Source organism: Talpa europaea (genome assembly GCF_964194135.1).
Source record: "Talpa europaea genome assembly, chromosome: 11".
NCBI lineage: Eukaryota > Metazoa > Chordata > Mammalia > Eulipotyphla > Talpidae > Talpa > Talpa europaea.
In genome coordinates, this window is record NC_140078.1 from 96,024,054 (window position 1) to 96,035,721 (window position 11,668).

At 48.2% G+C, this 11,668-nt stretch overlaps 1 protein-coding gene across 4 annotated transcripts; it reads left to right on the top strand.

The window, feature by feature from the left end:
- Nucleotides 1-1,094: 1,094 nt before the first annotated feature.
- Nucleotides 1,095-11,290, top strand: SEC61A1 (SEC61 translocon subunit alpha 1; the record flags this gene model as incomplete). Of its 4 annotated transcripts, XM_084246871.1 has the most annotated exons (9): nt 1,110-1,170; nt 2,146-2,277; nt 3,275-3,384; nt 3,650-3,803; nt 6,746-6,906; nt 8,111-8,308; nt 8,571-8,762; nt 9,104-9,180; nt 10,652-11,290. In XM_084246871.1, the coding sequence occupies 9 exons, from the start codon at nt 1,110-1,112 to the stop codon at nt 10,836-10,838; spliced, it is 1,272 nt and encodes a 423-aa protein (XP_084102997.1). In that variant the 3' UTR covers nt 10,839-11,290. The 4 variants fall into 4 exon arrangements, with proteins under 4 accessions (XP_084102999.1, XP_084102998.1, XP_084103000.1 ...); XM_084246873.1 differs by lacking the exon at nt 8,571-8,762 and having other exon boundaries at nt 1,095-1,170; XM_084246872.1 differs by lacking the exon at nt 8,111-8,308 and having other exon boundaries at nt 1,095-1,170.
- Nucleotides 11,291-11,668: the final 378 nt, after the last annotated feature.

Genomic DNA, 11,668 nt, shown 5'->3' on the forward strand with positions numbered 1-11,668 from the left:
TTTTCCCCTCAAATTAAAAAGCATTATTTTTTTCAAACCAACATTCCTGGCAGTTGTGACTCAATACCAGCCCTTCTATCATTTTCTTTTCCCCCTAAGCACGAGTTCCACTTAGGCCCTTGAGCACCTCTAACGTGTGTGAGACGCAGGGTAAAACACTGTAGCCCAAGATGGTTTCAGAGGCAGGAAGACCCAGTGATTCCCCATTCCCACTTCTTGGTATCCGCAGGGCCTTGCGGGGGAAAGGGCCCCCAAACTTCTCAGGTGATGTTTATTCCTCATGTCCAAAATGATTCCAAATAATCATCTGTCTGCTTACACACTGACAACGTGTGGAGAGTAAGCTGAAAGGTGCTTGCAGTGGTTAGGGAATCGGTTAAACATGCAGCTGTCCTGCCTTCCCAGGCTATTACACAGTTACCTTGTGTTACCCTTAATTCATAGACAACACACGACTAAATAATTAAAAATTCTAAATTAGTTGACTTCAGAATAACAACGACTTTGTCAACTAGGAAACCCTTTTGAATAAAAGTGAAAGTGACTCGGATGTTACGGTTGTCTAGTGCACTGGTTTTTTCCCTTGGGTCTAGTCCTGAAGTGTTAATGCGCGTAGTCAAGAGCACACGCTTTGGACTGAGATTCATTTCAGCTGTGGGATTTGAGACAAAGACTTAGTTTTCTCAGAGAAAAATAAAAGTGATACTATGTGGTACAAGGATGAAATGAGGTGATGTCTATAAAGACCTTTGCGTGTGCGCGTGTGCATAGAAAGCATGCAGCGCAGGTACTGATGGGTGGTGTGGGGTTGGGATTTACAGGGTTGGGATTTTCAAGGTTGGCTTCTCTGGCAAACTGGGAAAAAAAAACTCTGATTTAAAGTCCGTTTCTGTTGATTTACTTATGACAATAATGTGTTCTCTTCTTTGATAGATTCAGTTTAAAGAGAAGGTGCTGTGGACTGCTATCACCCTCTTTATCTTCTTAGTATGCTGTCAGGTAAGCACAGGCTTTGTGTTCTAGTCTCTTGCGTGGGGATGCGAGTGGGCTGGAGACAGGCGCGGTAACTCTTTCTCACTGCTTGTTTCCAGATCCCCCTGTTTGGTATCATGTCTTCCGATTCAGCTGACCCTTTCTACTGGATAAGAGTGATTCTAGCCTCTAACAGAGGTAGGGCTGGCTCTCTGCGCTTCCTCTGTATGGTGTGGGCTTACCTGGCCTGCTTTAGTTCAACTGCAGGCTTTGGCTTTATGTGGCATTTTGAGAGTGGTTAGGAAGAGAGTGTGCTGTGCTGAATATCCTTGCACATGCTGGATTCAGCCCTAAGGCATATTGTCATATTCAGAACTGCATTTGAATGCAGTAGAAAACTCCTAATAACAAGATAAGTCTATATCACAGAGAATTTAAAAAATACATGGAAAACTAGAAAGCTTTTTAAACAACTGAAATGATGGCATTTCTACCCGTATTCCTCCGGTTTTGATAACATTCTTTAAAATATGTAATTTACTTCCCAGCTGTATCTTTTTCATATCTATAGGTTATATATACATGCGTGTGTGTCCAAAAATACCTAACAGTGTTTTGTATACCCTAGTTTTGGAGGGGGTGGGGAATGGAAGGGAGGGAGGTGGGTGTTTTAATGTTTATAGTGATGCTGCTTTCGATTAACTCATTTTTAAAAGATAATTCGAATGAAGTTCCAAATCAGGTGGAAATACAGCTCATTTTAGCATAATGGAAGTAGAGGTTTATTCACAACTAGATAGAATTGTACAGACCTTCTTTCCAGACTCTGGAAATTATTGGAATGTTATCCTTTTTGACTGATGAAGAGAGGAAACTTTCTTATCTCTCTAAAACCAGGATGAATCTGTTTATGGTGAATTTAAATGCAGCAGTCTGTTTAAACATCATGTGACCTCCTAAACAGTGATGTTGCCTGGCAGACTGAGCAGAATGAATTGAATTAGACTCTAATCATTGATATTTGAGGGTTATTCTCTAAGTTAAATGCTGCTAGCAAACTGAAACATACTGGGTTTGTATAAAAGGGAACAAATTTCGCACATTCAGCTTCTTACTAACGTTCTACTTTTCCAAGCTAACAGTGGCTGTGTTTTGCCTCCCCCTTTCCCCTAGGCACGTTGATGGAGCTGGGTATCTCTCCCATTGTCACCTCTGGCCTCATCATGCAGCTCTTGGCTGGCGCCAAGATAATTGAAGTTGGTGACACCCCAAAAGACCGAGCCCTCTTCAACGGAGCCCAAAAATGTGAGATTCTGAATACTTTTCAAATGTCTGTGTTTGAGAATTTGAATTTGTGGGGTGTCAAAACAGTTTTTGTTTGTACAGTGTAACCCTCTCGGCCTGTTTTAGCAAGAAAGCACTTCAGGGAGAGTTAGTGCAAGACCTTTTGGGTGGATTAGGTGAGGCTGGGGGGCAGGGAAGGGGTGTCAAGTGCTCCTGAGACTGTGAGATTGAGTGTTAAGATGCAGGGCTTGGAAGGCTTCCCTTCCTCTGGCTACAGTTTCTCACCTCTCGGAAGGAGGTGATAGCTACTTCAGAGTCATCATAAGAGTTTGACTGGGTAACATGTGAGACATCAGAGCGCCTGGCACAGGGTATCTATCTGGCAAATGTTTCTCTTTTTGTCTGGAACCTTAAAAGGATTCCGTCTAGGAGGTTGGTGAGCCTCTCAGCCCAGCTCTACTATTTACTAGCTCTGTGACTTGGGACAAAATTAGACAGCAGCTGTTATGGCCATGTTTCTTTGTCTGTAAAAATGGGGATAACAGGGCCTCCCTGGTGGCACAAGATGGTAGTTGGCGCAGGAACTATCCATAGCCCAAGCCAGCTGCCTAGTCCAGGTGCTGCAAGTTGGCAACATCACCAAATTGTGTGCCCCGCGCGTTGTCTTCAATAGGTTTTACTCCCTGACTCACCTTTCATAAGAACCAGATTTGTCTTCCTTCAACCCTTTGCCTCCTCGCATCACTGAAAGGAAAGTGAGTTTAGAAGGTGAAGCTAGAGAGCCAGGCACTCCTGTTGCGGGGCATTGGATTAGCAGATGCTCTGGCAGAAGCAGCTGTTGGGTCTTTCCTGGACCGAGTTCCTTGGGGGCAGGAATGGGGGCAGTCATATTTTCTTCCCCATGAGCACATTTGTGAGCATATCATCCTTTCGCTTGCTGATGCAGAGCAGGTGTTCCCTGCTTCCTCGCTGATGGCAGCGTCCCACATTAAAAACACAACTTTCTTTTCCTTTCTAGTGTTTGGAATGATCATTACCATCGGCCAGTCTATCGTGTATGTGATGACAGGAATGTACGGGGATCCTTCTGAAATGGGTGCTGGAATCTGCCTGTTAATCACGATACAGGTAATTGCCTGATGACACCCCCTTCTAAGTTGTCCTCATACCTACTCACACTTCCCAGATAACTAATCTGAGCCATATATAAAGAAATGTTTTCTGAGAAGAAGCCAGAGCCCATGTGTTGGCCCGTCTGAATTCATCAGAGGGAGGCCCTACTGACGGATGCTTATATCAGGAAAGCCAGCTGCTGTAGAAAGAAACCCTGCCGTGGGCACAGTCATTCATGGTCTATTTGGTTTCCTTTGCATATATATTTTAATTTTTACAGCTCTTTGTTGCTGGCTTAATTGTCCTACTTTTGGATGAACTTCTGCAAAAAGGATACGGCCTGGGCTCTGGTATCTCCCTCTTCATCGCCACGAACATTTGCGAGACCATCGTGTGGAAGGCGTTCAGCCCCACCACTGTCAACACTGGCCGAGGTGAGGACCCCGGCTTCCCTTGGGACTGGGTGCAATGAAAAGTAATGTGTACAAAGCAGAAGGCAGAAGTGTCCCCATTCCAAGGAAAAATGACCTATTTTTAGGTACAGCTCCTGATTTCTGTGCATCTCGGGGTTTTTGAAAAACAGGAGCTTATGCTCATCGTGATACGTAACTTTGTGTTTTCACATACAAGTATCTCACAGGCGTTGGCCCTACCAGAATATAGAGTCCGACTTCATTTTCTTAGCACAGCATGAAGGACTTCCACTGCAAGGAAGATCCTCAGTTATTTTAACCGGTCTTTTTTTAGTGGACATTTAGGCTGTTTGCAGTTTTTTGTTGTTACTACAATAGTGAAACAGCAAATATTCTTGTACGTGCATCTGGTGCACGTGGCCATACAAGGGGCAACTTTGTGAAAGAGGCCTGAACTTGGAGCTCTCCTTGGTAGTGGCTTCGGGCATATTTCTCTACCTCTGAGCCTTTGCTGTCAGGATTGAATGGGAAATACCACAGGATGTTTGTGATGCCTGACTCCTAGTAGCTGCCTATCAAACGTAGTGTTCTGCGTTCTATCCCAGAAGAGTGCCAAGACACTCTTGTTACAGGGGATTTTTTTGATAACCGTTACCAAATATACAAGGGAACCTGACTTGACTAGGAAAGAGAAATCAACTTTTAAAAAAAAAAATCACTAAATATGCTACTGACTCAGAGTCCCATGAGAAATATCTGTGCACATTTGAGTATTTTCCTTGAACTGAATGCTGGAAACAGGGTCCCTGGCCTCCAGCGACCGTACAATCTCATTAGTGAGGCTGAAAATAGGTCCCCGGACAAATGAAGGCCACATGTGCCCACCAGATTACAGAGGAGTGTAGTGTGAGGCCGGAGGTGTCAAGGAGCATCAGAGAAGAGTGGGCAAGAGCCAATTTGATCTTCCCTCAGCACTTCCTGAAAGTCCAAGCAAATTGGACACCAGAGGGCAGAAGGCAGGGCTTTTCAGTGATGGATTAAAAAGGCAGACAGATGAAGGGATAAGAGTTCAGGTATGTGGCAAGACTGTTACCGGAACTGGCCTGGAGGACAAACCTAAGGCACGAGAAAATGATCCTGGTATAGACCCAGGAAGGGGTGGTCAGCAAAGGTCAAGGAACCACACTGCGTTCAGAAGCAGGTTAGGGAGGCGGTGGGAACCAGGGCTTGAGAGGAACAATTCAACCCGGACTGGCGGGGAAAAGAGGCAGACCTTGCAGCGGTGAACTGTTGCGGTGGTCAGCTTTGACAAGCTAGCCTGTTTGAAAAGGAAAACAGTGAGTGAGGTGCTAGGGAGAATGCAAGAGACAGACAGGTTCTTGATTTCAAGAGCGATGGATAATTGAGAGGCACAGGTGAACCTTTTTCTCACTTTGAGTAAGAACGTTGTGATGTCAGCGGGAACATTTGGGACCTGCAGAAGGTGTATCTGGGAACGTGATTCTGCAGCCCTGTGTGTGGGCTCCAAGCACCGTGCTTGCTGAGGACTGAAGGCAGAGAGAGAAGGATGGTTCACCAGGACTGGACCCTGGAGGACAGAGGTCACAAAAGTCACAGGGCTTTGAAGGCAGCCTGGCACCTACATCTGGGACTCTGCTATGACTTAGCTTGGTGACAGGGAAATACATTGCCAGCTGAGCCCTCCCAGGTCGGAGATCAATCATTGCTGCTACCCTGGGCAAGTGGAAAGAGGCCACCAGGATTAGCAGGGACAATGCAGGTACAAAGCAGCTTTTGCTCCTGAAATAACACTTATCTTACTCCAAGAGATTCAGCGCCACTACATTTCAAGAAATAATTTTGTTAAAAATTAGGAGAATTAGTTCTAACCCTGGCATTGCCTTTCATTCTGCAATATTTATCAGGTACTTGTGAAAAGCTCAGCACTATCCTAGACACTGGGAATACAAAGTAGTGATTTGTGTGTTAACAACAGTGCCGGGTCGGGCGTCCCTGCAGACACCCTGGAGGAAACAAGGCAAGGGAATATGGGAATAGGGGGTTATCACAGGGCTAGTCTGGGTAATCAAGGAAGGCCTTGAACAAAGTCCTACAAACAGATGAGAGCCACATGACTGTTTTGGCCCAACCCAGCAGGTGCAGAGGCCTTAAGGGAATGACCTCGGGTTTTTCTAGAACTCTGTGTGGCTGGAACAGAATGAACAAGGGGAGCATAATCGAAGCTGAGATCTCAGAGGTAGTGGAAGTTGTTGAGGGGACAGAGTGAGCGAGTTCCTTCCTGTCTGAGCAGCCCAAACTATAAGGCTGTCCTGGCTCCAACCTTCAGGTCCCTGAATTCCTTACACTGGGGGGATAGACCAGCGCTGTCCCATGACGGGTGCCCACTCTTGCTCTCTTCTTTCATTCCCTCAGTAAGCTGGCTCTGTGTCCTGGATGTGTATTCCTGGCCCTCCTCCCTCCTCAGCATCCTCTCACACAGGGTAAACTCCAGTTTGGCTCGGGCCATGTGCTGGGCACACATGTTGTCCTTTGTGCTTGACCCTCAGTGTAGGAGCAGCCAGCCGAGCCCCACTTTGTCAGGGCAGCCTGCACTCAGAGCTGCTGAGCTGCACTCAGCCTGCTGCCTGGGGTGTTCCACGGAAGTAGATTTGGAGGTTCCGAGCCCCCTCTATAGTTGATCTTCTTTCCAGGCATCTGGTGGCCATTGGCTCACCTATGCCAAAGAAAGGAGATGAGTTGATTTAAAAAGTAAAGCAGTCCATTTCTGGAATCTCTAAGAAGAAATAGAAACAAGGAATGAGATTGTATCCCTATGATTACAGGAGTAGGCATGTGAGACGCATCACCAATTCTGTCTTCCTCTCTTTTAGCCACTGGAAGCTTAGAGCCAAATTTAGTTGCTTGTTTGTTCCTTTACCACATGTCCCCTTCCTCGCCCACAGGAATGGAATTTGAAGGCGCCATCATCGCCCTGTTCCATCTCCTGGCCACACGCACCGACAAGGTCCGCGCCCTCCGGGAGGCCTTCTACCGCCAGAACCTGCCCAACCTCATGAATCTGATCGCCACCATCTTCGTCTTCGCAGTGGTCATTTACTTCCAGGTGCGTCCAGGTCCAGCCACAAGATGTTGGATGATCTGGATTTCAGCTTCAGAGTGTGCGTCCCCCCATGCCCCACGGGGATGTGCTTGTCATTGTATTGCTTTGAGCTGATGAGGTGGCATTTGAAGGGAGCAGGTTTCCATGTGAGCGGACAGGAGTGTTCCACTGGGTCACTAACCTGAGCTAAACAAACCTGAGGCAGATACAGTGTTTCTGAAATTGTGTTTCTTTGGATTGGCTTATCAGCAGATAAAAATATATTTTTAGTTTAAGAGAAGTGGAGAGTAATCGAACTGTAAAACCTAACCACTGTCTTACCCAAGGTTGTGGAGTATGTGTAGAGCTGTTGCCTGCTTGGCGAAGGCCCTTCTCTTGAGAGCTCTTGGCTTCCAGATCACTTGGCTGTGTGACTTGCTTTAGAAAAGGAGACCTGAACTGCTGGCTGCTCTGAGTGGCTGGACAGAGCTTTGCCTTCTTGATCATCCACTTTGTATCTGATTGAAACGGAGGGGGAGCAGTTGGAGAAGGCAGCTTAATGAGTTGATGAAAGGGTGTCTATCCCAGCTCAGCGCTTTTCCTGAGCTCCAGGCAGTCTGCCCCCTAGGCTAAGACTTTTGCTAGGTTCCCGATTAATACAAGCTGGTGCGTTAGGACTTGGCAGGTATTTACAGTTGGATTATTAAGAATTGGCTTTATCCTCGGTATTCTGAGACCTGTTCTAGGCACTGAGAATTTGTAAAAATAATAGAAAAGAAACCTTTTCTACAGCGTTTCAGCGGAAATGATGTTTCTAGAAAAGCTTAGTGTTTCTAATTAAAAATACCCAAAAGGGCATTTGAGGGGGCTGAGGCGGACGCCACAGTGACCTGCTCTCCCAGCCATGGTAAAAGCACCAGAGCCCACCACTGGAGAGAATAAGAGTTGCCATGGGCACGTGTGCTCAGCCTTCCTGTATGTCCACGGAGATGCAGTCATGTGCTGGACTTTGTCTTGTGACAGTATGGGGTTCCTTCCAGAGCTGTACTTTGGTGCATCTTCCAGCCAGTCTTTCTGGGAGCCTTCTGTTCACGTGTCCCCAAGTGCAGTGGTGGGGATGGAAGGCAGGAGAGCCCTGGCCTGATGCTTGGGCTGCTCCCTCGCGACGGACCTGGCTGCCCCTGCCGGACTGAGGTGGTGAAGGGGGTTTTCCTCTTTGGCTTTGCAGGGCTTCCGAGTGGACCTGCCCATCAAGTCTGCCCGTTACCGAGGCCAGTACAACACCTACCCGATCAAGCTCTTTTACACCTCCAACATCCCCATCATCCTGCAGTCAGCCCTGGTGTCCAACCTGTACGTCATCTCCCAGATGCTGTCTGCCCGCTTCAGTGGCAACCTGCTTGTCAGCCTGCTGGGCACCTGGTCGGTAAGTACAGCTGCTGTCACCAAGCCGTGTAGGCTGTTGTGCTCTGGCAGGTTGTGCTGGTGTGGTCTGCATGTGGTCCTCTATTTCACCTAGAGAGACTTCCTGATTGTACCTTTTACCTGTTCAGCACATTAATTTTTTTTTTTCTGGTGAGAAAACTTACTTGAGCAAAATCATACTCTTTTTCATCTATCAGACTGTTTTTTTGTTTGATGCTAAGGGATGATGACTCAGCACTTATGGCCCTCTCTGTTCTTCTCAGGATACTTCTTCCGGGGGCCCAGCCCGTGCTTATCCTGTTGGTGGCCTTTGCTATTACCTGTCCCCTCCAGAGTCTTTCGGCTCCGTGCTAGAAGATCCCGTCCACGCTGTCGTGTACATAGTGTTCATGCTGGGCTCCTGCGCCTTCTTCTCCAAAACGTGGATTGAGGTCTCAGGCTCCTCGGCCAAAGATGTAAGTAGAATTACAGTTTCTAGCAAGGTAAGGAAAGTAGGAAACCGTAGTTCTCATCTGATCTGGTGGAAGGGGCCGCGACTTGTCAGCTCCTCCTGAGAAAGTGAATTCACGCACCTCATCCCCATTGGGGTGCAGTGGTTAGTGCTCAGCTGGGAAGCTGGAGCCACACTGAAACCAGCCTGCCTTGTGACTCTGCTGCAGCAGTTCTGAAGTAAGCAACGTAGATATTGTTAGGCGCTAGTCATTGTGCGCTTAGGTCATTTCCACCACAAAATATCTATCTTCCCTTCGCTTCCAATTAAGCATTTAACATTGTCTTCTCCATGAACATCACGTAGGTTGCAAAGCAGTTGAAGGAGCAGCAGATGGTGATGAGGGGCCACCGAGAGACCTCCATGGTGCATGAACTCAATCGGTGAGTGCTGGCTCCCAGCTTGGTTTTTGTGGTTTTCTTGTAGGTCAGACATCCTGGTACCCCTTTGGGATTTCTGGTTCATTAAATCTTATCCTTGAGGTAAGGATTAAAAAGTCCCCGTGTCTTTAAATATTTATGAACTTGCCAGGTGCTGGACACTGGAGACATAATAAAAAGACAAACACATACAGCCCCTGTCCTCAAAGAGGAGACAGAAGTTTGTGGCCCAAGGGTTCTGAGGTGGTATGGTGAGGATATGAGCCAGGAGGCCCCAAGGAGCGGGCCCTCACCTCTGCAGGGGCAGGCAGGATGCTTCTGGGAGGCAAGTCAGGCATCCTTAGGCTGGTGGCCTGTGAGCTCAGAGTGGGCAAGGGTTGGTTCTGGGTGCAAATGATGCCACGTTGGAGGGAAGCTGCTGGGAATGGACAGAGCTCGTGGTCCCTTTAAAGTCGGCGCTGGAGACTGAGACCTACCTAGAAGGAGCAGGAATTGCTGTGCGAATCTGGGCAGAGGTGGGGGCTCGGGTGCAGCTGAGGGACACTGAGGAGGAGCTGGCCATAGCCCTGGTGACCAGCTGGGTCTGGGGGAGCAGGGAAGCAGAAGTTTAGTGTAACCTTTGGGGTGCTTTCCCAGCACGTTGCAGTCTGTGCCCCCTTTTTCATTTAGAATAGAGTTGCCTCTTGGGCAGCAGGGTTGGAAGTAGTGTCTTAGGCTTCTCGAGCCACATAGTTTGTCATAACTGTCCATCTCTTCTGTGGGCTCTTGAAAGCAGCTGGGGGCGGCATGTGCACGAGTAGGCGTGACTGTCCCTCTAAGTGGGGGCAGAGCGGCCTTGTCCCTGGACCACAGCTCACTGCACAAGAACAGCCCCAGGATGAGTTGTTGAAGCACATTTTAGAACATTTTCCACCCTCGCGAGGGAGCTGGGCAGTTTCACTCATTCTCTCCAGAAGAATCCTCTGAAGCCGCTGAACTTATGGTCTGTTCAGTAGAGTGAACCAAGAAATGGTGACTTTCCCAGTGGCCACATTCAAAAAGTAAAAAGATGCACCTAAAATTAATACAATGTTATGCATTAGCTATACCTTAACAAAAAGGGGGAAAAAAGCAGGTGAAATTAATTTTAGTGATATATTTAACCTAACAATTATAAGCAGAACAGCAGCAGTATATGCAGGATAACATATTAACACAAGAAAGATCATGTGATATTTTGCTTTCCTGACTTCAGAATCTCACTTGCTTTTTTCCACATCTTGGTTTGGCCTAGCCACATGAGGCTCTTGTGGCCGTGAACTGGACAGACTGCCCTAGTCGAGACCGTTAGTGTGAGAGGGTAAAATTCTGCGGGAGAGTGGAGTGCCCTCTAAAGGAGTGAGGTCCCTGAGGCGGAGGAAGCAGGCGGACTGCCCCGCCCCTCCCTGTGACTGGGCCAGGCGGGCACGTAGCTGACACGTCTCCTGCTCCCCAGGTACATCCCCACCGCCGCGGCCTTCGGTGGACTCTGCATCGGGGCCCTCTCCGTCCTGGCTGACTTCCTGGGCGCCATCGGTTCGGGAACTGGGATCCTGCTCGCCGTCACCATCATCTACCAGTACTTTGAAATCTTCGTCAAGGAGCAGAGCGAGGTCGGCAGCATGGGGGCCCTTCTGTTCTGAGCCGCGTCCACCCAGGACCAGGGAGTGGAATTGCTGAGGAAGGGGGAACAAGACACCTCACTGTGGGCGCGCTCAGGCAAGGGCGTGCTGCTTTGGCATGTGGACTTTTGTTTCATAATGTTTTTGAATTTCATATTCTTTCATTCCACTTTGTAAAGTGCTGGAAATTTTCCAATTTGAGATTTTGCTTTTTATTCTGGCATTGGCAAAAGAACTGTAGCGAGGTTGGTTTGGCTTACTGCCGGCGGTGGGGATGGTGAACGATGATCCCCGAGCATCCACGTAACTTTTGTTTTAACCTTTGCACCTTCTCAGTGCTGTGGGCGGCTGCCGTGGTCTCAGCTGTTCACCCACGAAGGGACTTGTTGGTTAGAAGCACAAACGATTTTGATATATCTCCATGTGGCTGTGGCGGGCGGCGTGAGGCCAGGGGCACATCGTGTGACTCTTGGTGGACGAGGGCGACTCACGTGAGTCCCCTTCACCATCAGGGTTAGGGGCATCTGGCTTAAAATTGTTTCTCTGGAAGACATAGATGTTTTCTCTTCTAAAAGTAGTGTTTTGGGCAGAGCTTCTTCCAAATGAGAGGGCTGCACTTCCCAGAGACACTCCTGGGCCACCTGTGAATTTTTCTGCGTGTGCCTGTTGGCGTTTCCCATCGACTGTTTCAGTCAGGCTTCGAGGCTGAGAAGAAAGCGTTGGCTGGGCTCTGCCCTCTCGGTCTTCAGTTAGCTTGTGTCTGGTGGGGGGAGGTCGGGAATTGTCTGCCCTACGAAGTTGTGCCTGGTCGGGTCAGGCAGGCAGAGAGGACGTGAAGGGATACCCGTCTC